The 27,289-nt window shown below is 37.0% G+C and overlaps 1 protein-coding gene across 1 annotated transcript in view; it reads right to left on the bottom strand.

Annotated features, from left to right (window-relative positions):
• Positions 1 to 3,521: 3,521 nt before the first annotated feature.
• Positions 3,522 to 27,289, bottom strand: part of ARSB (arylsulfatase B) — a 59,533-nt gene continuing 35,765 nt past the window's right edge. Inside the window, exons 6-8 of the mRNA XM_002188404.7 lie at positions 24,630 to 24,700; positions 5,006 to 5,134; positions 3,522 to 4,447 (exon numbers count right to left, since the gene is read on the bottom strand). Coding sequence (XP_002188440.6) covers positions 4,182 to 4,447; positions 5,006 to 5,134; positions 24,630 to 24,700 — 466 coding nt within the window. The 3' untranslated portion in view covers positions 3,522 to 4,181. The remainder of the gene's footprint in view (positions 4,448 to 5,005; positions 5,135 to 24,629; positions 24,701 to 27,289) is intronic.

The raw sequence follows: 27,289 nt of genomic DNA, 5'->3' as shown, positions 1-27,289 counted from the left end.
ATACAACTCTTTGCAGATGCCAATCTAAATGTGTCAGCCAGATGTTTTTTTTCCCTAACACAGTTGAATTCATATGTTTCATGAAGGACCACCCATGGAAAATAATTAGACAATTAAAAATAAAAATTAGGTCTACTGTAGCTGAGAAAACAATGAATCTTTGCATTTTAAAACATAATGAGAGGAAACAGAGGGTGAATTGAATACCTGTGTGAGACAATGATATGCCACACTCGCTTCCTAGTAAATTAAATATATAAATTAGAATATCAGCAAGACATTAAAATGCAGATTGCAGGACACAGAGAAAAGAGAACACATAAAAGCTCTGCTTACCTCTGAAATTAAAATTAGATATTTAAAAATATTTTCTAACTTCAGCCAAGAAGCTGACATTGATGGGAGTCAAGGACATTAATTACACATAAATTTAGGTGATTTTTTTCCTTTTCCAGGAAACTAGCTATCACCATAAAAAGCCCAGTTAAAAATATCATTAACAGAAGTTTCCACTTTTGTGGGTAAGACATCTTTCCTCATGTAATACAAGTGCTGAATGCTGAAGGGCACACAGGAATGTAGGGCAAAAAAAATTTCCCCCACCCCCAAGTCCAGTCCCTTGTTATTGCAACAACCACATCTTGTAACACCTACTATAAACTGTTATATGTGATATTGACTGAGAACAGTTAGCTTTCTAATCTTACATGTCTGCATTTGTACACAGGACACTACATAAATACACAATACAAAAAAAAAGAGTGAGGATAACATAAATACTTTGGATCTACTTGCCTTATATACTGGGGAATGGCTGTCAATGTCTCCATTTGCATTTGATTGCACAAATAAACTGTACCACAACATTCTGGATGAATAAGAACTAATGGAACTACTGCTCTTTGGTTGATTTATCTCAAAAAGACATTCGAAGGATAAGATGACACATATAAAAATAGTAAATCTAAAGGTCACAAAAGGTAATTTAACACTTCACTCTTTCAGAATCCCATACTTTTGAAACCGTTACTAACTGTGTGCTACAATTAGAACATGGAACTTACAGTTGCACTAAACAGGTTAGCTATAAACTAACATAAATAATTGTATCAGTATAAAACAAACTGACTGCAACAGTTACAAAAGGCAACTGTAATAAAGGTGTTTTTGGAGCAACGGAAGGAAGATGCAAACTTTGTCAATGTGATGCAATAGCTTATGAAAAGGTTTTGTTGCTTACATTTTCCCTCCCTTTATGTGGTCAGCAAATAACAGAGCCTGCACCTCAGTTATCATAAAGAATCTTCAAAAGCTCAAAAGTGGAATGCTGTTGTACTCTGAAGCCAAGATTGTCATGCTTCAATAGGGTCTAATTTACAGGACAACATGGTCTCTAAATTATTTTATGAGGTCATTAGGAAAGGAAAGAAACGCGCACATCAAACAAAAGCTCAATCTCCTTCATACAAATGAGACTAACATTTAATTCACACGTTGTCTAAGTCATAACTTACATATAAGCAAAATACTCCCAGAGCTGCTGATAAGAGTGCTCATCCTTTCTCCTCTGTCACAGTGCAGACCTCTCACATATCCCATCAGGAAGCATGAAAACCTCAGCAGATTGGCTGATGCTGGATATGCTTCAGAGGTGGTTTTGGGCAAGCTGTCATATTTATGACTTCCAGCTTTGAAGTTTGGTCTACATGATTCCCTTAAGTTAGTGGATTCTGAAGGAACTGACAATCAGTAGGAAGGATTATGTCTGCAGCAGACAAGTAATGGCTTTCATAATGACCTGAGCCCTTCCCGTAGACTTCATATGTGTTATTCTCTCTTGGATCTCACAGTGCTGATCCCAGCATCAGGTCTTTGTATGAACTGTGTGTTAGCTAAAACCTGAACAGGAACCGAGTGAAGAGCTGCATGACAGAAAAGTCTAAATGTATTTCATAAAATAGAAGGAGATATGATCAGGTACCAGTTTGGAGGCTGCTTCTGCAGAATGTATTATAGTTTTAATTTAATATTTTAAATATATTAGTTCATATGAAAGTTGCTAACTGTAGTATAGTAGGAGCTTCTGTCACAGCAGGTAAGTTTTACCAGTGAAAATATAAATTACCTAGAGGTAGGTCACAATCAGATGATTCTCCCTGTGGCTGGATAGGCTGTGGAAATGCATGTTTGTGTGAATACAAATAGCTTAGAAAGTAACATAAAGCTCTTTGGGAGAAAAATAAAATAAAATGCTGAACAGGTTTCTGGAGAGCTTTAGCTTCACTTCCACTCATAAAATAAACATCAAAGGTAAAAAATACAAGCATTCAAGATAAGATTTAAGACAGTGTAGTAGTGAATCAGCTGTATTAGAAAGCATATGCATTTTCAGTTTTCTTGGTTATCTCTTTACAGACTTTTTTTTTTTTTTTAATGCACAGATTTTGTCAAATGTTTCTCTTCATTAATCTGTTTGCTAACAATTAGCACAAGTCTCCCAAGAGAAAACTGGGAAGTTGTGCAAAATTTTAGTGCAATTTATATGAGTTGGTCCTGGAGCCAGGAAAAAGGCAATTAGATTCCTTCTTTCTGGACATGATGATAGGTTGAGCTCTGCATCCTGAGAACTTAGCCAAGGACACTGAGAAGCAGTACCAGAACTCAGGGTCTGAGACACTAATAGAGAGCTGGCAGGTTATCTTGCATCAATTTGATGAGTAACTGAAAAATATTGCTTGGCTTGGTTTCTTCATGGCTCAGAGCCCACTTCAGGATGAAAACATGTGGTAATAAAGACAGGGTACTTACCAGGCAGGTAATAAAAGTAAGGTTTTGTTAATCACAGAATCGTTGAGCAATTCTTGCAGAAAGGGGCCTTTGGAGGTCACTGGTTGCTCCTCACCACCTCTACCAAACCAGGTCAACTTCAAATTTGATCCAGCTTCAGGGATAGAATTGTCCAGAATCTTCTCCCCCCGAAGACTGAACATGCCCAGGATAAGGGTTCCCATAGTCTCACATTTCCCATATTTAATTAACCACAGGGTGTGATTTTTTTTCCCCTTTCCTTATATTGCATTGGAACTCCACATGTTCCCTGTGTGCTTTTTATCTTTGTGCATCTTGGAGGAGTCCTGCTTCCTCTTCTCTAAGCTCTCACACTAGGTAGGTGAAGATAGCAACTTCCCTTTTTCTAACCACCATAAACTAACCCATTTCTTTATGTCCCCATGATCATATTCATAGTTCTCCACTGAACTAATTCCACATAGTCAATACTTTTCCTGTGTGCATCAAAATGTGATGCTATGCTTGAGCACTGGTAGAAGGGAATTAAGACATGCCCTAGCTGCTGGCTACATTTTCACTTTTATGGAACAACAGCTGGTTGGGTTTCTTCACTTAGAGAGAAAATGGTAACTCTTGTCTTAATTATTGTCCAGAAGGATGCCTAGATGTTTTCCCCATGAAAATGCTTTACATCTGGTCAGCTGTTCCACCCCAACTGGAGGACTCTGCAATTGTTGAAACTCATGAAATCTTTATTCATCCGTTTTTTCAGCCTATCAAGATCCTTCTACCTGACAGCCCTGCACTCAAGTTGATCATCACTCTCTACTCTGGTTTGATACATTAAGAGTGAACAAGAAATAGAGATTTTGTTGTATTCGTGAGGTTTTCTTTTTTTACTCTTCCCTTTTCTGGATGGAAGTACATGCTAAAGGCAAAAAAAAATTATGTTAATACAGATATAAAATAGCTTTCAGTAGAATTTGTCTTCTGGACAAACATGAAATCGGAATTCAGTATACTCCACAAGGCTGATTAATTTTGGATGTCCCTGCTGCCATGATTCCTTACAAGGAATTCAATGCCTTTCAATTTCTTTCAAGGAAGGAGGTAATGTTTATCTTCTGCACTAGAGCATATTCCAGACAAAGAATATAAAAAAAAAAAAAAATTACTAACATTTCACATATAGCTGTTGGGAATGAGAGAGTGGGAAAGACTGAAATAAGATTCCCAACAGATCAAGAATAAGAAATACTGTATTATTGAAAAAATAAGCTCACAATTAGCAACAGCTCACTAAAGAAAGTAGAAAATATGTCACTAGGACTCTGAGTCCATAAACCAGACTCTGCTACAGAGGTTTTTTACAGGGTGCAAAGCTTTGTTCACTATGCCCAAGGACCCCAAGCCCCAGTTGCTGCTGGATCACACGCGGGATCCTCATCAGGATAGAACACAGGCACTGAACGTTTGTGATAATACTGAAGCCGTGAGAGTAGTTTTTCCACCACATGAGGGTATTTTTCAGACACATCATATTTCTCTTCAGGGTCATGAACAATATCAAACAGCCAAAGTCTCTTTGTTGATGGATCAGACGATTGAATCTGTGACTCATTGTACAAAGACGGTGGAGGGAACCAATGACTGCAGCCTAGAGGACCAGGAACAGAGGAAGGGTCAATTCTGAGATACAGAGCAGTAATGTGGAGACAGTTTTGCTGTAACTGATTAATTCACTAGGCCTCTTGACAAGCCCCTATGCAGCGACTGTTACTCCAGACCTTAACTCTTGCCCTGCACCAGAGTCTCTCTAGTGCAGGGCTATATAAATAGTAATCTCATTTATGCAAAAAACTGCTGCACCACTGAGATTCAAAATTCCATGTAACTTTATTTCATATCAATTAATTACTTTAACGGCCCTTCTTCTAGGATTCTATGATCCTTAATGGATCCTTCCAACTTGAGATATCTTGTAACAGATTTTTCCTTACAGTTCAAGTAAGTTGCAGACAAAATATTTGGAAAATGAAAAAAAATACATTGTTTGGATTTTAGAAGTGCTTATTCTAGATCTTTGCATGTGGTCAAAAATCTAAGAAGTTAGCAGAATTATTAGAATAAATTGAACAACATGATACAAAATGAAACTGTGTTTGTGGTGGGTGGGAGACAGGATACACCATACAAAAAGGAGTTATTTTGTTACCTGGATATCCAGTTAGTAACTTCCATTTTCCATGTCTTATTGCTGCATGTATGGATATATTGAAAAACATATCATCCCATGGGGAAGAACTGCTCTGTGGTAAAGATGTCCTCTTGTCAATGCCAAGACCTTAATCAAACAATAAACTAAGTTAGGTACATTGCATATTCATGAGGTAATTTTAGAACTCTGTTGGAAAACCAAGCAGTATCACCCATTTATTTTTCCCTACTGGATAAAGAATTTGTTGTATATACATGCAAAGATCTGTGCTATAATTCAATTGATGTATTTAACCCTGAACTTGAATTGCATTTTAAAAACTTACCAGTGGAACGGTAAGTAAAAAGTCACAGTTGAGTCCAGATAACTGGACTCATTTTGTACACAGATATTATATGTGTATTAAAAATGCTCAAGATTGGAATTGCTAAATTTGGTCATACAAGTGCCTTCATCTTTTTTTTCAGACGGGAATGTAAGATTGAAAGATCTCCTCAAGTTGATTCTCTTAGGTCACTACAGGGAATAAGTTTCAGGTTCTGACCACAACAGAGAGCTCTGTGAGTCCCTCTAGGCTGAGCTGGCTGTGTTCACAAAAATCCACATCTGGTCAGCGAGCTTCCTCTTTGGCATATCTTCATACTGTCTTTGGGGGAGCTGTATATGAGATGTGGCCCCATATTCTGATACTATTGAAAACCGAAATGTCAACTATGCACACATTCCCTCTCAAAAGGAAACCTAAAGCTCCTTGTAGGATGGAGCTCAGGAAAAAGAATTAAAATATGTTGACCAGGGATGATTAGGAGACCGCTTTGTTATTGAAACCAACAGGGAGGAAGTGAGTCAGACAGAGAGTCCAGGAACATCCAAATCAACTTCTGCATCAGCCTTCATAAATAAATTAGGCATTCAAGACACAAAATCTAGAAGTTTTATATTAACTGTACAGCTGATAACAGTTTACCAGTGACTACCAGAAGGCAACTTTAATCAGACTAGAAGACACATTAGAAGATGGAGAGACATCAATGTTGATTCTCTGGCTTCTTTCTAAAAGAGATTAGTTTAGGGAATCTGAAGGACTCAGCTGACAGCTTTTTGGATGAGAATCCATGAGATGTACAATCATGTAAGTGCCAATAGGAAGCAGAACTAGGTATTTCTAAAAAGAGTAAACTCTGCACAACACAGTGAGGCAAATACACATATAATGGAAAGAACAGAAAGCTGGGAAAGGAAAAGCTAGATACAATTTCTCCATTTTTTATGAAGGACTTGCAAAGTTTCTATTACGTTACTGACTTTACACTTTGAGTTTATTTTCTTTAATAAACAGATTTGTGCATACCCAAGTTCCCCATCCACAATGTTCCCAGATTATTAAGGATATAAAAGGGGCTACTTCTTTGGACTATACATACACAGACTGGGGAGGACTCAACTCATCTTACATCAAGAAGCACTGAAGCGGATCTAAAAAAGAAAATAAACCTCAAACCCTTATGAAAACAAGGAAAACCTCTTAAGTAACCCCAGTAGAATCTCTTCTGGAAGATAAATCCTCACACAGCCATGTGATGTCCACAGAAAATATGAAACAGTTTAAAGATTAATTCTGCTTACTTTTCAACATTGTGTTATGTGTTATTCTGCATTTGCTTTGCCACTTCTCCTTGACTACTTCTCTTTGCCATCCACTTTCTCAAGCATAATGAAAGACATTTGGCAAGTCAAAAAAGAGAATCATGCTTTTTAAACCTTATGTCTCAAAACTACAATTTCAAGGCTTGGTCTAAAGATAAAATTATGTGAACCTACATTTCTGATTTTAAAGTTTAGCATGAAGAATATGCTTCTGCTTGTTGAGGTACACAGAACATGTGGAACTACAACATTGCACAAGAAAAACTATTTAAAACACTTAAAATAAATTATACCATTTATTTGAAAGATTGTATTTTTAGATATACTTTGCAAAATATCCTTAGAATGCCATATATGAGACTTAAAGTAAGATTCAAGGAAAAGAAATAGTTTTTAAACACTCTGATTTGGTCCAGGTAACAAAACCAGACCCGTAAATGAAAAAAATGCTTTTACCAGAGCATGATGTTGACGTTATTTGGTGAAATACTATCTTTCAGCAAAATTTCTTAAAGAAAAAGGGATAAATTCCCTCATGTTGAGCTGCTCTAAACAGAACTCTGTCAGTCATGTTAATTCACCTATTGCAAGCCCTTGTTTTGTGCCAAAGAAATATACTGTCTATTATTGAGGGAAGTGCATTGCTTTCCAGACAGTACAAGTCAGCTTTCATCAGACATACAGGTCATGCAACACAGACTGATGCTTGTTCAAATGCTCTCTACAAGGATATTTACTTACTATCAGTTTATTACATAAGCACCAGATACAGAAGTATAATAAATAAAAATTTTTCTTGATATGAATTCTTTTCTTCCTATCCTATGACTTGCAGCTTAAACTAAGACATCCCTCTTGCTTTGTTTACCCATCTTCTTCCTTCTCTTCTTTTACAGGGATCCCTTTCCTGATTTGCCAGACTGAAAACGTCATATCGATTTTGTTTCCCTTTCAAGACAAAATGTTCACTCCCGTCGCATCTAAGCAGGTCTTTTTCTGCATTTGTTCTGTATTGTGGAGGAGATTTTTATTTATTTTTACATTATCATTGACAGTAACAACAGCCCTGTGGACTAATTCAGCAGTCAAAGGACATATGCCTTTTATTAAGCTCTATAATTAAGCCAGCCTTCATAAGTGTGCATACTCTCCTTGTAGATTTATATATTAAAAAATGTGATGCTTTTGCTTGTGTAGAGGCTAAACTTTTTACTTTTTTTTTTTTTGTTCTTGGATCAGTGTATCAGTGGCTAATGAAATAAGCCTTTGTTTTTACCTTGAAAGAAAGTCCCACAGCCTTTCCCATGAATTTTATTATTGTCAAACAGAAGCCACTGTTTCCTGAAGCTCAACTTTGGAGCCTCACCAGTAGCTATATTTCTTTTTTAAGTAGTCTCTTGGGAAATTATAAAACTTGTATTAGTTAAGAAAGCAGTGACTTTTCATTCAGATATTTGCTCTTAAATGTTTAATGCTAAAATGAATTTGTCTAAAGATTTTAGAATTTTTGTTGGAGTTCTAGGTCACTGATTAGTATTCAAAGAGCTTTTATATCTCCATAGTAAAAGCAAGGTCCAGCAGAAGACATTGCCCTTGGCAGGTGACTTTGGAGTTTATAGCATAGTTCAAGAAATCCTTTGTATTGACAGTCTTAAAAATTGTTTCAGGATCAGATTTTTAAAGGAGTTGAGGTGGCCAACTCTCACTACCCACAAAAGTAAATACTTTAGAAGTCTGGCCCTTTGCCCGTTACAGAAACTTCCGTTTAGTTCTTTTACTTCTGTTATCATACATTGTTTCTATATACATACATATATCAAATCAGGATGAAGAGTCCTTTGTAATTTTCAATCTTTTGTAATTTACAATATCTTCTCTGCACCTTCAAGAAACTTGATTTTTTTCAAAGGCCAATGTCATTAACTCTGAAAAATCTGCACAAGATGCTCAGAAAGTATAAGTCAAAATGTGGGCTACATTTGCAAAAATAATTTCTATTTTGATAATTTGAATATTCCATAGCATACTCTTCAGACAGGATGTTGGAAAATGTACTGCTGGATAATTACATAAGTAATACCCTGACTGTTGACCAGAAAATATCCTGGATTTTTTAGGAAAAATGAACAATCTTTCAGTGCACTAAGTCTTGCTAATGCACAAATTTCAGTACAAAAGGGAAAGAAATGAACATGGTAGGGGAAAGCCAACACTCCACATACACAACGGCATGTGCTCTGAACTAGCTACTGCTATTTAGGGAAGTTCTCAAATTTAGTTTGAGAAGTTTTTATGAACAAGTATTGTCCAGAGGCTGTTCAGAAAAGCAACCCCAATACTAAAATTGGCAGTGAACGGGACACTATGCCACCACTGAGATCCTTCTTGTGCCTCACACGGTGTACTGTGCAGTTTTGGTTCCTGTGTTATGAAACAGACACAGAAAAGCCATGCAAGATACAAAGACCTGAGATAACGACGACTAAAGCTATGGAACAACTTCCATGTGAAGAATGATTAAAAAAATAGGACTCTTTATCTTCAAAAATGGACAACTGATGAGAGAAAGGATAGAGGTCTAAGAAATTATGTGGCCTTACGGGAATCTGAGTAAGGAACAATAAGTCTTTCCCAATAAGGGCATTGAATAAACTAAGATGCCATGTATTTAAAATAAATGATAGTATATATTTTCTTATTACAAACTAAACTCAGGTGTGGAATTCCTTTATGTGGAATGCTGTGGGTGCCAAAAGTTTGTGCAGGTTGAGAAATGAAAGGATTCACAAAGTGGAAGAAAAATCCCTCAAGAATTATTACATCCAAAATCACAGCCTAAAGATTAAGAGCAGGCTGTGGGGGCCACACAAGAGAAATGTATTTATGTGCTTGCCTTCAAGTACTCTGTCCTACACAACTGCTACTCTCAGAACAATGAACTGGACAGATTTTTGGTGCGGTCTTACACAAAATGTGTTACCAAGTTACTTTCAGTTCAGGAGAGGCAAATTAAAAAATTAACAAAAGAAAGTGCTATATATACAACTTTTATTATATTAATCCCTGTAGTCACTGAACTGAAAGGGTCAAAATTTCCACAGAAACTAAATAGATAATCATAGAACCTTGGCATATCTCAAGCAGTGAAGTACTCATGTGGATCACAGACTCCAACTCTCTTGTCCTCACAGGACTATCCCAAACTAAACCATATGACCAAGACAGTTGTGCAGATGCTCCATGAGCTCTGACAGGCATGGAGCTGTGACACTCCCTGGGGAGCCTGTTTCAGTGAAGGTGAAACAGGGAAAATGCCCAGTGTGAACTTCCCCTGATGCGGTTTCATTCCATCTACTCGTGCCCTGACAGCAGTCTCAGAGAGGGGATCAGCACCAGTCCCTCTGCTTTCCCTCTTGAGGAAGCTGTAGGCTGCCCTGAGGTCACCCCTCAGCCTTCTCCAAGCTGAGTAAACCAAGTGACCTCAGACACTCATCCCAAGTCTTGCACTTTAAGTCCTCCACCTCCTTGGTTGCCCTCTTCTCTATGTACACAAGATTCAGACTCAGGTTTAATTATGATTTCACAAATCCATGAACACCATAAGTAATTTCTAGCACATCTTCTAGTTTACTTCGAGTGCTATTCTTCAAAGGAGAGGTAGAATAAAGCAATGGTAATACTAATTTGTACTAGCAATGACTCCCAATGCACAGATCAGTGTGTGCGGACAGGTCAGTTATTTCCTTAAGGTTGTTTTTTCGCTTACACCAGAACATAAATCAAGAGGACAGTAATTGAAATAATGGATTCACATTGCAATCACAATCTGACACCTACATTATTTCCTGCTTTATTCATTTTAAACTTTAGAAAAGCCCCTGCAATTTACAGAAATGGTACAAGATGACAGTTTTGTCATACTGAAGTGTGTCCCAAGATGTTGTTACTAACAGAAGATTCAACATAATACAGAAAAGATTAACCAAAACTTACTTGGCCCAGCAATCTGTTCTTTCACTTCACTTCCTAAGCATAGGCAAGACTATAAAAAATGCAGCTATGTGCTTCGCCCTGTTTTATTCCTCCTTGCCTTTCAAAAAAGCTCTCTGATCTCATTTGGTATCTCATGTGTACTTTTGATTTAAAACATCATTTATATTAGGAGGGTAGTTCTTCCAGAAAAAAAAACTGTCTTCCTACATACTTTTACATACACTTACAGCAGCCTTCTGCTTAACTCATTAGTTCATCTATCCAACTGGGCAATGGTTTCTGGAGGTGGAAAATAAGAAGCAAAATTTTTTCACATTTCTACTCTTCTGATCAATGTACGCTTGAGAATCAATAATCTGTTTCTTGGCTCATGCGATCTTAGTTGCCCACCAGAAACTTACCTAAAATTAAAAAATATTAATTAATCTGACTGCCATGAAAACTACAAAAATGTCTGAAAATCCATTTATTTTCTGTACAACTCAAAACTTTTTAAATTCTTCTTCTACTGCAAACCAAAATAACTTCATGATCCTTTCAAGTCTGCATTACTACACGGTATTAGAAGAAAAGAAAGGTTGATCCAGTTTTACTGCATTTTACAGCTTTAGATGACTATCAGAAGCTCTCATCTTCCTGTGTGATGACTATAAATCCACTCTGTTTATCTGTTTAAATCTTATGATGTTTATAACAGTTTCATTGATAATCTTTAAAATTTTAATATTCAGCCAAGAGCAAATAATAGGAAAAAAGTTTTCCTAATGCAACCAAAATCAAAAATAGCACACACAACAGCAAAAAGCTACTGCAACACTTGGTACGAAAGCTGGAAAATTCAGATCTGTAAGCTTCTTTGCAAATATTTCCTATGATTCACTTCAATCCTTTGCTTTTTACTTTGCAAAGCAAGTAGTCCAAGTACCACGTAACCGTTATTTGTAAAAACAGTTAAGGATTGTCCACACCATGTAGTGCAAATTCACAAGGTAATGAAAATAAAAGGTACAATTTTTAAAGAAAGGCTTTTTAAAGAAAGTCTTGCTCTTTAAGTTGATCTAAAAGACAAATTTGTAGAAACATTTTATGAAACATAATTCGTTTCATAAGAGTATACTCATTTAAACATTGGTATCTAATTTTTAACTGTCAGAAGGAAGAAGAAAAACTAAATAAAGTATAAATCTTTAGCTGTGATTTAAAAGAAGGACTATTCATATTCTATATCAATATTCACGGTATTTTGCAGATCTAATAAACATAGATCAATTACTCTTCTCATTCCTCTACTTTCCTTGTTTCATCCACGGAGACCAGCTCAAGCAATTGGTAGAAACTTAAAAGTATGGCAACATAAATAGACAGTACATCTAAAAATACAATATTCCCCCTTCAGTGTATGATTAAGATGATGAAAATGACTGATGTTGAGAACAAGTTTTCTTGGCTGGTAAGAGATCAAAGAGTACACAGTTCTCCCTAACATGCCACTTAGCAAGGTCCTGACCACAAAACTTAAAATGCCCAAAATGCTTGAAGTATGCTGTATTTCTGTACACTGTGGTCTACAACACAAGCATGTGGGGAGGCAATGTTGGGTACTGAGGAACAATTTTGGAGAAAGACAAAGGAAAGTTAATTTATTATTTATTTGGGAGCCAGAGCCCTGACCAAAAAGCAATCTGAACAGCTAAGTGAATATCAGAATGGCCATGCCTACAATTTTCCAATATCTTACACAGTAACAAAAACATTCTTTTATAAAGCAGCAGCATATAATCGGTGTCCTTTAAGGAAAACAGAAGCAAATTAAGCTTCCACTGTTATTTCTTCATCTGCAAAACAAGGACATTAGAATTTATCTGCTTTCTCAGTAAATTTCCAAAAGGAAAACAATGAAAAATATCAGCATTCTCTGTAGTTAAATATCTATTTCTGATAATATAATGTAGCAGCAGTATGAAGTAAAATATAATCACAAAAAGCTCCAAGCTTAATTGCAATCTGCTTGACAGAAAAGACTGAAAAGTCTGTATCAAGAAAAGCCACAAAACCCAGGGTGAATTAAGATTTTAGGTGGCTCACACTCTTTGCAGTCCAAATAAAAACCATATCTGAACAAATAGCAAACAGATGCTACTGCTTCGCAGGTGTAAAGCACATTAAAGAGCATTCAGCCCAAGTAGGAATATCACCAGCATTTCCTGTGACACAAGTGTGTGGACATATTACACTGGATGTCTCAATAGTCTGAAACCTTGCAGTTTGTAGTGTCTACTGCACAAAGACATTCCCTAGATATTTTCTTATCAACTAAAATTTTTCTCTGTAGCTCTCAAGACATTTATTTCAGTATAAATTTTGTCTGGCTATGCAATACACTCTAGAACATCTCTGGTTACTCCACTCCAGCACTTAACAGATAACAGGATCTACATAGAGCAAAAGTTTACTTCTCATACCACATGGCCGTACAAGTTAAGAAACTAAGCAACACGAGGAAAGGAAAGGAAGATTCTCAGGTGGATAGAAAAATACCTAAAAAAATAGGAAACAAAACCAGTTTTGATTTCACATTGGAGGGGCCACCACTGGATTCCTAAAGGAATTTGTGCTGGAACCTGTACCGTTGAACATATTCCAAATGACCTGAAAAAGCAAATGAACAACAGAGTCTGTGAATGATGACAAGTTATCCAAGCTGGCTGTGCAGAATGAGAGAAGGATTGTATGAGGCTGGGTAGTAGGCATTAATATAGTCAGTGATATTTAATTTAGATGCAGGTAAAATGATACATGTGTGAAAAAATAATCTGAAATTCATATAAAAATATAAAATGATGGCCTTTGTGACTCTCATAACCAAGAGCGAAATCCTAGAATCACAACAGATTGAGCTGATGCTTTTTCAGAATTATGTCAGCATTGTACAAAAAGAGAACTGAGTGAAAGGAATTATTAGAAAAAGACTTGTTAACAAAGTGAAAAGCCCCATGCAACTGGAAAATGTAGTTTTGGTCTTCCCATCTCAAAACAAGACTGAGAAAGTTCAGAAACCAGTTGCAAGGTTAGGTGGTATGCAATCCCTCGTGAATAAAACTCCTTTGCTAAATGTACATTCTACTTAAATTTGCATTTTCTGTGGAACTCCAAGGACCAGGTTATTTCTGCTCTCCCCCATCCTGTATGACATTGGCCAAATGCAATCATATCATCAAAACTTTGTTTTAAATGAGAGGGGACATATAATTTAAACATGCAGGCAAAATACTTTGAGTACATTGAATTTCCTACACAGTAAGTAGTAAGTTACCTCACTAAGTATCTTGAATGAAATCCCATGACCTAGGTGGTTTTTAGTATCTTTCAGGATAACTTCAGCCTCTACCTGGCCTAACTAGATATCACCTACAATGCAGAACAGCACTACCGCACACTGTGTAGCCACAGTGAGAAAAACTCAAAGATGCCGAAACTCTGAGTAAGACATAAATTCTTTACTTAGGAAATTCATTGTCTGCTTTAGCTAGAAATGACCATGTTCCAACAGGATGGCACTACATTTTCTGAACAAAATGATACGGTGTTTTATTTTCTGAACCACACCAAAAATGTTTCACAGAAAATCTGCACGCTATTCTATCACTTCTTAAAATCTTTTAATCACATCTCAGCTATCAGAACAGCTAGAACAACTCTCTGAGCTGCCAGTCGCTTGACATCCCAGGTTATAAAGGCGATAAAAGAGATTGCATTTTATCAGTAAGCACAATTGTCACTCAGACAGCAATGCAACCAAGTCCTGCCTGTATTCAGAGACTCTTGCGGGAGGATCACTGCAAGCACTCATGTTTTCAGACTTATCACTGCTAACAGGGGCTGAAGAACACAGAGCTACAGACAAGAAGATCCATCATGGGTTTCTGTCAGACATGGCCCCGGAGCAAGGGACACAGCCATTACAAGACTGCACCACACAGCAGACAGCAAGAAACTACTGAACTACAGAAACTAGCGCTTGCTGCAATGCAGCTTTAGGGAATGAAGTGGCACTTATGCATATGTTAAAAAAAAAGATATTGTAAATAATTTAAAATAATTCAATCTTGTGCATACTAGCTATCAATTCACTGAAGACTCTCACTTTTAACAGACAGGCTTTCAAAAGCTAGTGTCATCTACCTGGCAATGGTAAGTCTCAAGAGTATAATTTAGATGTTCAAATTCTGCTGAGATTATACTCCAAGACATTTAGAAAAGTTTCCTTATTTTGTAAAAATGTTTTTATTAGAGAAGTGAACAACTCCATATATGTTGCAGAATAGGATCCTGCTTAATAGTTGAACCAAACCATGCACACTACTTCCACTAGGACTTAAAACCAACAAGCAGTAATGAGCATTACTTTCATAGTAAGGGGATGCATATGCCTCCCTGCCTCTTGTGATCTGATTAGTAGGCTATAAAAACCACAGAGGAGATCCCCAGACAGAAGTCTGGGACTGGCAAACCAAAACCCACTTACATATGAAACCCAAGCAGAAGGAGAATATTTTCTAGTATTTTCATTATCATCTTTAAAGTCAACATACTATTTTAATAATCCAGTAAATTCCCATTGTATCCATCATCTTGTATGTATTGCCAGAAAAATGGTAATTGAATAATTCTACTGCTTCCATTAAAATAAAAGCTTCTGTTCTTAGCTAAGCTACCTGATGCTATTATCAAGATTTAAAATTTTTATTTACGTGCTGCCCAGTAAAGAGAAAAAGAAAACACAAGCAGTTAAGAACATCACACACGATTACTTTCCTAACAATAGACAATGCAAACTCCTTATAATCATCTTGCCCCATTTTTGCACTACAATAGCTTTAGTGTAGGTAAAAATAAATAAAAAAGCTTTCTTAAATATTATCAAATTCCACATAAAAACTACCCTCATGACAGCAGTCTTCAGCCTCCTAGAAATCTCACCACATGCATACACTCAAATCCTGCATGATTGGCAGGCTTCCCATGACTTACTAATGTTCAACTGTGGAACAGTGGGAAGTCTATTAGAGCTTCAAAAAAATCTACCCTGAAACAAATGGGAACCTTTCCATTAATTCCACTGGGCTCTGGTTCAGACTGGTTAAGCATCAGCAGTAACAAACAAGGAATTTACATCCTACCAACTCCTCTTAATCAAATAAATGAAGCTAAATTCCTCTTTATCCATACAGTTCAGTAGACACAATGTGTTTTCCACAAAACAGTCATATGAAAGGCTTCTCCATTTGCATTTACAGCAATCACTTCTGGCAACAACACTTAAGGTTTAATCAACTTCTCAAACACAAATTATTCTGAAATCAAAACAAAAGTGCCAATACATGATTTACCAATTCTCAAGAGTTTAAGAAAACAAGAACACACAATGCCATGAATTATACCAAAAACTGAGCCTTATGGATGAGCAGATGAAAATTAGTTCCAGATTAATTTTCCCTGTTCCAAAACCTATGTCACCATGCTCTGAAGTTCTAGAAAATCAAAACAGTGTTTACTTAATCATATTCCCCTGCAGCATTGGAACAGCTGAATGAAGGCAGACTTCAGGTAACAGGCAACCAAACACTTGATCCTTTATATGGATATGGAGCCACACAAGGGAACACAAAGTCATGAAATGAACTATAACTTCACTTCAGTAAAACTCAGGAAGCCACCCAGTAACTCTTCTTTGTGGCCAGCACTGCTTTCCACAACCACATCTTCTGAACTTCCCTCCAACAGCATTTTTCCAACAGTCCAATAGCTTCCTCCCTGAGGAAATTCCCAGGCCACACCAAAAGCACTAACCAACTGAGTTATTTCTTTGTTACAAACAGTTTTGAACAGTGACCTCCCATCTTCCAGGAGAGATTCTCCCCAGCTCTGTAGAAGTCTGTGAGCTTACAAGACCTTTGCACATATGTACTTTGTACTGATTCTTTTCTTTTTGAACTGTGATATGTAGAGCAATTATTTCACCTCAACCAGGAAACTCTGGAAATGTCAAGGGCTTTTCCAACCTACACTGTGACAATGAATTAACAAAGAAATAAAGGGCTTTGCTACTTCACCGAGGAAAGACATTTTGTGACCTTTTGCTACTTTATGGCAATAATGAGTTTTCTACAAAACTCTGAGTCTTTCTCTTATTATATTCAAATAAAAACATTTGAGGAATAGCCTTGACCTTAACTTAAGAAGGTCTTAAGATCTTAAGAAGAGGATGAGCCCTGAGACACTGTAACTTCCTGACATCCTGTTGGCAAGGTGTAGAGCTGTGCTGCACACAAACTTAAACAGTGATGCTCACCTACCTTAATTCACTTAGTTAAATGCAATGAACATCTACATCTAGTATTATTACTTCTAATGTCAGTTTTATCATAGCAACGTTTAGTTCCGAAGGAAAGATTTATACTAGACTATCATATTCAGTCTCTTACCTTTCAAAAGACATACTCTACTTAATTTCAACAAGAGTAGACATTTGAAGCATTCACCTTCTCTAATTTTAGAGCATATTATTTCTTTTGAAAACACCACACCACACAAACAATGGAGTTAAATCCAGAATCATCAAGCACAGCAAGATATCTCAGTGCACATCAGCTAGGTGAATCACTTATCCAGGTTACTACATTCTTAGAGAACTACAGAATAAATAAATGAAGTTATTCTAAATAAGAACAAACTTAATATTACAGCCTACAGTGCTGAACATCACAAAAAGAGACACAGCAAAAGGAAATGTTAAACCTTCCCTTCCAATGGGAAAATAAGGAAAACAAAAATTAAAATCTTACTTTTTCCAGGAAACAAATTTTTACTGATTGTATGGAACTTACAGGTTATTGAAGCCATTCTGCATCACTGTAAGGATGCTGTGTGGAAGGTAAAGAGAATTGAGCAGCAACTCTGACAACCTGTGCTCTGTTAAAATTCTTCAGGTTTATGGCTCAGAGATATTTAACTTGAAAAATGTAATCTACCATTTATGTCAAAACTTGCATAAAAACATGAAATGCTAGCATTATGTTCAAATAATTATAGAATACAATGGTGCATAAAAAAGCAGTATAGAGTGATTTCTGGATTCCTGTCATATACTTGCATTACACACCTAATCAAATGACCTAACATTTCTAAATTCTAACAGAGATTATCTACATCCCAGAGGAAACATGGGGATTAGTATTTATGAGGCTCACTAAGCATGCAAGCCCATAGTATTAAATACTGCAGGGATGGATGGTTCATGCTGAGATGCAGATGGGCTAAGAGCCAAGGAAATGCAGAACCACAGCCCAAACTTCCTGACAGCAAGACCTACACCCCAGAAACTCACAAAGCTGACAGTTAAAAGAAAAACACCACTTATCTCTGATGTGAATGGCAGCAGAGGTAGCTGGAACAGCAGCCTCCCATTAAGGAGTGGAGCTGAACTCTAACCAAAACTGCCAGGTCAGCATAACATTCACTGCATGAAGGGGCTGAGGGATACAGGGTCCTATGTTGGCAATTCCTGCCTTACAAACTTCCAGGGGATCATTGCAATTTATTATTTTCTTGAAATGGGAAGATGACAGCGTCCAGATGGTCAGCATGGATATGTATAATTTTGCAGAAAAAAGGTAATTTGGAGAAGCAAAGAACGTATCTCTGATTTTGTCCATTCTTGACCATTCTCCAGTTTCAGCTGTCACTATGTAAGCTCAGTCAGCTGAGTATATGGGTCAATTTCCTTCAGAGTTTTGACTCCAGAGTAGATTCTGGGTCTTACGCCTGTCACAGACATGGAGTGTATTTATCCCGTTCAACACCCACCCAGCACACTTACCCATGCATCTTCTGCTGCTACTGATCAACTCCATTATGATAATTTTTTCCTCAGTTTCTTTTTCTTTCTTTTCCCTTTTTGTTAAATAATTCTACACAAGCTAGATCATCAGTAATACAACTGGAGAAGAAGTAATTTTGGGCCTACAAACTCTCAGGAATCTTATTTTACCTAAGCAAAATAAGTAATAAATGGGACACAGAGGACCCTGGAGTGTCTACTCCCTAATCAAGATGAATTGTTTTGGTATATGTATGGATATAATATATAATGCTACAGGCATTATAATGCAATTTTAATTGCATTATACAATGCATTATGTGTTATACACATATGCATTATACAAATGACACATCAGTCCCAGAAGAGATAAGATTTCTCTATTGTAATATAATTATATGTTAATTCTGTATATAGCAGATCTAGCCCTTTATAAGCAATCGTTTATTTTGGCAATTAATAGTGCAGTATATGAGGTAATGCCTTCTTTCAAATGTCAAGGAGAGCAATGTAGAAACTAATTAATTTTGCTCTAGGCAAATTAAGGTTTGGAGGAAAATCACAAAATGTTTTTACAAGCTCTCTGTCTTGGATGTCTCCCTCTGAACAGATATATCGTCTAAATAAAGTGACTACAATTAGTAATCCACACCATTATTATGCCTTTGAAGTTTGAGTTTATGGTTAAGTCTGGAATTTTAAATTAAGGTAAAAGTTTTTTCCTAAGCCAGTGCCACCCAAAACATATTTATTTTGAATAGATATTTCTAATTTAAATAAATTTAAGGTCTTTTCAAAGAGAAAGTGATGCTACACATGTAGTCTACAAGATTTTGTGAGTCACCAAATATATTAATAAATTTAGCAAGTCAGATTAAAACTAATACAGTGTGTATTGACAGATTCTGATTAACAACTCTGAATTAAAAGCTATATTTCTTTTAAGCATGTCATTTAGTTCTGATTCTCAAAATAAAATTGCCTTCTGTGGGATATAAAGTTTCAATGCTGCTTCAAGACAGGCCATCTAGCAATGACTGTGGTCAGAAATAAGTTTGGTTTAGCAGTTAGGGGAATTGAGACTTAGAACCAATTGGGTTTTAATTTAGCTGAATCACCAAAACTTGATGAAATGCCGTAAGGCTGCTTAAAAGACAGGAGATCTTTCACAATGGAGGAGCTGATGTCATCCCCACAGCTGCCAAACCATCAACAACTTGGCTATTTTTTTATTTTTAAGGATAAATTCAAAAAATGGGGCAAAACAATTTTGTTTCTTTTCTCTTCAAATCAGTTTTTTTTTTACTTAAGCATTTTTAAGCTACTTTATGTTTTTATTTGTGCTTTCTTAACCTCTACATTACAGAGAAACATATACTCTCAACATAATTTCAGCTTCCTGTTTTTAATTTTCCTAATTTATTACTGAATCTTTAAAGCTAACAGAAAATGTGGATGTTCCAGACCCAAACCTGAAAGACAGTAGATTTTTCATAGCAAATTTACATAATTTTAAACTCTCTAATAAACTACAAATCTACATTGAGATCAAGCAATTGAGACACACATTCATCACTTCTGAAGACAATCAACAATGTGATGAAGAAACAACCAGGAAGATGAAAGTAATGGCTTTTAGCAGGGAGGCAGAGGAGCAATCACCTCTGAGGTGTGTGGGTCCAGCTCCATCTGCAGAGCTCACCCGACTGGTCTAGCACAGCAAGGCTCAGCCAGAAGATGTGGTTTCTCACTCCTTCCCTGAGGGGTTCCTGTTCCAGAAGCAGCCAGACAGTACTAGGAGGGTTGCCTCCCCCTCTGCCTCCCCTCTTCCAACCACACACCCTCCTTGCCCCTGCCTTGGGTTACCGCTGGCATCCATCAGCCCCTCCAATGTGCAGATTCAACCCACATGACAGAGGAAAACCAGGCTAGCAAGCTGGATCAGTTCACAGAGGTATTCCAGAAGTGCCAAAATGTATGCAAAATAAGCACTAAGAGCATGTGGCTGGGAAAGGGGAGGGGAGAAAGTAAAGCACCACCCCAGCAGAAACCTGTTGAATCACTTAATCATGTACCATGAAACAGAAACCTCAGGGTTTAATTTCAGAGCCAAAATAATCAGTCTCACTTGTCCCTCAAAACTCCTTCTAGTCCCAGTCTTTATGCCAAAATGAGTACTTGGGTACCGAGCATACATCCAGAAGCGGGGAAAAAAAGGGCTTATTAAAATCTGAACCAGTATCCTGACCTGGTTCATAACCTGGCTTTGTGAGTAGTTTTGGTGACCCATGAGAAAGGGGAGCAGTGGTGAGGCACTGTGGGAGGCAGGATATCCTCTGTGGTAGCAGCAACCTACTAGCTTAAACTCCATGAAACTACTGCCTCTGGATGAGGCTCCCCACATGGTCAGAGCCGATCTTAGCTAGTGACTCCTGTGGCCAGACCCTCCATCTGCTACCAACCACACACAGATCCTCTGCTCCCCATCACACAGCTACAGGGCAGGTTGGTTCAGCTCACTGATGTGGTAGAAACCTTTCCTCCTCTTTTGACTGGCTACCCAAAACAATCTGAAAGCTGATCTAGCAGAAAACTCATCTTGTTACCATGTGATTTCTACATCTAACACAAGTGAAGCAGGAAGGATAGAGGAAAGGGAGAAGACAGGCTGGCCAGCTAGGCAATAGCTCACCCCCAGACCAGCTTTGCAGCCCCCAAAGACCACAATGCACCCCTCTCCTCATCCTAGTTTTGGAGATCCCATTCTAGTTTTTCATTCCACTGTATGCTCTTACATAAGCACAATAGTTGCAGGTCTGCACCACAAACCAGACCAGTTTGTTCAGAAAAAGCTTGTTTTTAACCCCAAGCACTCCACTGGTCTGCCACAAGTCATTGGGAGGCTACAGATAAGGTCTGTGGCCAGGGAGAGGAAGCACTAACGCCTTTTTTAGCGCTAATGATTAAAAAAAAAAAAGAAGTTTAAAACACTGCCCATGTGCGTCAGACCACAGGAAAAGTTTATATTTGAATGAAGGAAGTCTGCCTTCTGAGAAAGATGATCTACTTGAAGGAGTCAGTGAAATAAGACCTGAGCATTTTTTTGTAAAATGGAACTGCAGGTAAACTATTTTACAGTGTTTTTCCTCTTGTGCTCTTTATTATTAACAATAGGAGAAGTGCAGTATTTGATACAAGACCACTGCAGGGTTACAGTGTTTGCCACAGGACATCGGGTCCTGAAAAAAGGTAAGCAGATGCTCATCAGCAGATTTATCAGATGTGCTGGAGTAATCCTGGCTGATGTTCAGAGATCAGAAACCAGTGCTGAGAAGCTGAAAAGTTATACACTGTTACCCCACAAATGGTAAATAAACACATAGCCCAAGGTCAGTTCTAACAGACCACAGCAGCAGAGATGTTGCTAGCTCTGTAATCAAGACACTATGTCTTATTACTTTTACTTAACATTCTGTTGAAGACTTGGCTGTAACAGTTGACTTGTCACTAAACTAATTAATGTCTTTTGCACAAATTCTTCCCTGAAGGAGTGCTTATTTTGGTGTAAAAAAGCTGAACAGAACAAAGCTCAGTTTTCCTATTTCAGTTAAAAAACCCTATTAATTACATAAGGCATACCACCATTCATGCTACCAAATATATATAGATATATAATCCGGTTTTTTCTGATAGAGATTAAGATAAATGCATCCATTAAATAAAAAGACATTATGGTGAAAGAATGTATACATTATAGACAAAACTATTCAGGAGTTCAGGAACACTGAACCTGCCCTGAGTCAGGTAAAATAGTAACTTAATGCTCTACATGTGCCCAACTACAACAGCTCCGTCTTCTCGCCTGATAAACCACAACAACCTGAAAAGTCTTTTTTTTTGTTAAATTTAATAGAATCTTGATAATTCATTGCCTATTTGCTGTTTTACAGTACTCTGCAAACCCAAAGATTTGGCTAATCTTATGTTACAGTTATTATTTCACTTTCTAAATCAAATTTCTATAAAAAACAAAGTATTAGTATAATAGGAATACTTCATCTGACATCAGATGATTTAGGTGATGTGATTTTTCAAAGCAGACTAGGACAAGAGCAAAATATGCAAGAAGAGGCTAAAAGGTTATGCAGGAGTTTAGAAAGAACACAGCAAAACATGCAAACATGTATTTTAGCAATATAGACAAAAGAGTAATCCAATGTCAAAACAGTTAGGACACGGAAACGATAAACAGTCAAGGAAAGAGCAAGACTCCAAGGTGACACAGTTAATCATCTCAGTGACAAGAAGAGTGCATGGACAGTTTAGGATACTTAAATTAAAAAAAAAAAAAAAAAAAAAAAAGGAAGCAACAAAACGTGAAGATAATCAGGATTGCTGAAAATCTGAAAGTGCTTGTACATTCCAAATTTTGTGTCTCACTAATCTATCCATAATAGAGACACTAGCATAATTTTTCTAGATATTAATTCTAAACTTATTATTCAGTTTCAAGAAATGAAAAACAGTAAGTAAAAATCAGCCGACTTACATACATATCCAATTACGCCTAATAACTCAGGCTGCTAAATAGATATTTTAATCCTTACATGACGAAGCATAATTTCACTAGGAGGCACAAAGTAATTTTCTGAAAGAATAGGCCTTTGCTGAGAAGAGACAGGGATACTCTATATGGTGCATAAGAATGTGCTGGCGAAGAGTTCAGTTTTTGTTTTTAATTACTGCAGTTTTGAAAGGCACATAAAAACATTGTAAATTTACAGGCATGCATAGAACTTCCTCTGTCCATGATTCTTAAAAACTGCATCTTATGCAGTATAAGAGTTGCACCTACCACAGCTTCTGTCCCCCAGCCCCACTTCTTGCTCACATTTCATGCAATGCACACAAGGAAGGACATGACACATGCAGCAAACAGTGAATGATCATCAGAGCATGGCATCATGGAAGCGGTTTGGGGCCACATTTGCTAAGAGCTCAGATTCCTGAAAACCTCCTTTGCTTGTCCCCCTTCTGCTTACTCCAGGAATTTGTCTATTCAAACAACTCAATCACCAGCCATTCCCACAAGGAAAAGATGGTCTCTGAAGTAGGCCTGAGAATACTTCACCCAGGAATAACATTGTACAGGAATCCTACGACTCACTAAGCATATTTTAAGGGAAATTGGAGTAGCTACACCTAAATTCAATCAGTATGTAGGAACTATCTGCAGGCAGTGCTGCTCAGTCAGCATTAGATAGGCACAATGTTGCTCCTTCTCCAAAAAGCATCGCAGAACCAGATGTGCATTGCAAAAGTCCACCTTACCCATTTCCATCCAGTTATTGCAGCACAATGTGTATTTGTCTTGCAGGCAACAGATCAGTGTCTCCATTGCACTACTTTTTCTCTGCCTGGATTTACGTCTTTATATAATGAAATACAGAAATGCTATAAAAACACTGGAAAGGACCTGTTCCAATGTTCTATATGAAAAAAATGTCTGCCTGAAAAGCTTGTAGTCCTTAGCAAACTAGTAATGTTGAATCATAAAACAGATGGTGCTTAAAAAGAGCTATAGAATTAGCAAAGTTCAGCTCCAATTCATGTGATTGTGGCATTAAGGATCCAACCCACATGATTAAGGAACAAAAGCAATCACGCAGCTTGGAACTTCTCAGCTCCAAACAAACTCAAGGTTTCCATTTGCAAGGTCATATTATACAGTTGTATCAAGATGTATTAGGGCGAGCAGTTCATTTGGAAGTCTGGAGAGAGGGTTTGGAAAGAGTTGTTGGCAGCGTGCCTCACTGTGCACCTCAGGCACACAGCTGCTCCTCAACATTTCCATGTCCCAAAGTACTTTATTCATTACTCAGCAGTGTTTCAGAGCTCTCTGAAATGGAAAGCCCATGCTGATCACATTTAAGAACTTACACCATCCAGGGGATGATGTTTCTGTATTTTAAAGCTATTTACTTAAAAGCAAAAGGCATTCTACTGTATTTTGTTTCACCTGGAAGAAAATACTTCACTTACAGAAGACAAGAAGTGTTCAGAAGGTAAACTGTACATTTAATAAATCTTGAGCATACTCACATGGGAAATCATCCACAAACATGGGGTCTATGTTATGCAGCAGTTCCACTCTGGGAGAAGGTCTTCCTTCACTAAGAGAGATTTCAAAAGAAAATATTAATTACCTCCTATAGCTCATTAGGATTCTGCATCCTTTATTTTAAGGCTTTTTGTCATCTTAATAGAGAGTGAGCTCATAACCTTAAATTGATTACTATCAACTTTAATCTGAATGCTCCTTTCCAACTGAGCAGTAACAACCTTTGCCTCTGCAAGTTTTCCCTAACTTCAGTGGTGTTTATTTAGATCATTCATAACAGAATTGGCCCTACATAAGCAGGGTTTTACAACAACCAGTTTTAAGAGTCAAATTTCACAGCACAAGATGGCATAGCACTTGTTATGCTCTCTGCTTACCTGAACAAGTGCTGGACACATTATGGCTGGGTGCCTCAAAAAACACCACAAGCATTGCTGTCCCACAAAAAAACTGCTTTTGATTTCTAATTGAGGCCACAAGGATTATTTAGATACTTAGGATCTTGTTGTGTTAAAAAAGAAAAGAATCCCTCTTTTTCTAGCCATTCAGTACATAGGGATGGTAGGGAATAAGCCTCTCAAGTTACCCATAAATTTTCTTAGCTAAGTAAATCCCAGACCTAAAAAACTGAGTACATTAAATTTACTCCTTATTAGAGGGCAAAATGAGTAAGAAGACATAATTAGAAAGAAATGTGTCTACACAAAGACACGACAATAATTTATATTTGACAGTGAACCTAAATACATACTTTCAGAAATTTCCAAATAATTTAAATTGTTTTGTCTTTCATTAAGGAGCTTAACTTAAGACACAAAAATTCAGCCAGGGCCCCTAAGCTTCTTGACATTAAGAATAAAAACTCAGGTAATATAAAACTCATTGGAGACATAAAAAAATACAGTTATTTAAATATATAGAATATACATTAAACAGTATTTATCTGTAATTTAAAATCTGCAGTAACAAACAAAATAATATTTTGTTGTTACATTTCTAAAAAGATTTCTGGATGATACATTTTGAGTGAGTACAGAACTATCAAGAAGAACTAAAAGATTAAATGTGTTCAGGTAATATAGTATTGTAATTAATACAGAGGAATTACATTAATTAAGCTACAGTGTTAGTAATTCAATATATAAAAACTGCCACAAAAATGTTTTCTCCAAAATGTGGGTGAAAGGTTAATTGTGCCTCCCCCCCACCCAGTGTATATAGTAGTCACACTCTTAATTTAAGAACGCCTGGCCTTATTTAAACGAATTTTATCTTAAACTTAATAAACTCTATGTGCTCCACTGACAGCTGTGTTCAAGAGTGCCTTTCACCATCTGTTCATAGGTAACAGTAACAAGAACCAGTTAGCAAAAGTTAAACTAGGTTTCAAATTTATAGCCTGTGATTGACTCTGCAGTAACTGCGAAAACTGGGAAGGTTTCCTTCCAAATTCTGAGTTGTATCTACATTTTCCAGAATATTTTAAAACAAAGAAAACACCACAGTTTGCTAAGTAATCCAGTATCTTCCACCAGAGTCAAATACAGCACAATTAAGTAACTTACTCCTATTTACTTCTCATCTTTATAGGGTCAATATTCATACAGTGCCACTCGGTATCCACACAGTGCTGAGTGACCAGCAGGGCCGGGGGGGGGATTCTGCCCCTCTGCTCTGCTGAGAGCCCACTGCAGTGCTGCATCAGCTCTGGGGTACCAGCACAGGAGGGACTTAGAGCAACCTGACATCTTCATCTAGTTGAAGATGTCTCTGTCTAAGGCATGAGAGCTGGCCTAGATGACCTTTAAAGGTCCCTTTCAACCAGCCTATTCTATGATTCCACGAGTCTATGATTATACCAAGCATATTCATAGTATTCAAGCAGACTGAAGGTAACTTCCTTTATAAATTCTAACATGGACAGTGGCTATTATATACTAAACATGGCTATTTACATTACAGCTGATAGAATACAAAAAATAAATATTATACTTGTTTTAATGTAAGTTTTTCATGCAGCAGTTGCCATTATTATTATTGAATCCATTTTTGTTCTGGGATAGAATACTGTTCACAGTACCTCAGATGTGATTTATATGTAATCATGAGATTTACTCCCTGAAGCTTATGACATCACTGCATTAAGCTCCGTGGAGCTATTACATAGTACAGTGCTGCTTTTAAGTTTGAGTATTACTCCAGTAATTCTTGTTGTACAGAGCATGGATATTCATAACCAGCATATATCACAAAACAATAGCTAAAGAATTTGGCATTGTATGTTGAAAAAACCACCTGCCTCACAGTAAAAAAATCAGGAAAACAGAAGCAACATTCTGGGGACAACAGATAGGAAATTTATGACTGTAACAGAGATCTGTTTCCCTGGAAGTGCCTTAACTCTGCTCTCATTTCCATTTACAAAACTCCACAGATACACAGATTCACCTTGGCAGATGTTCTGCAAGGGTATTTTTCATCAGGAAAATAGTCTAGCCACGAGAGCCACAATAACAAAGCAACAATATTCTCTAGGGAAACCTGCCTTTGTATTTTAACAGCCTGGGTAACCTTGTCTTACAATGCTCTAATTTTAGTATATTTATTTTTAGACTTCAATATCCTAATACGTCATCCCTCC

Source organism: Taeniopygia guttata, chromosome Z (assembly GCF_048771995.1).
Source record: "Taeniopygia guttata chromosome Z, bTaeGut7.mat, whole genome shotgun sequence".
In the NCBI taxonomy this organism is placed as follows: domain Eukaryota; kingdom Metazoa; phylum Chordata; class Aves; order Passeriformes; family Estrildidae; genus Taeniopygia; species Taeniopygia guttata.
Note: the sequence above shows the minus strand (reverse complement) of the source record. Positions and strands in the feature narration are given on the sequence as shown.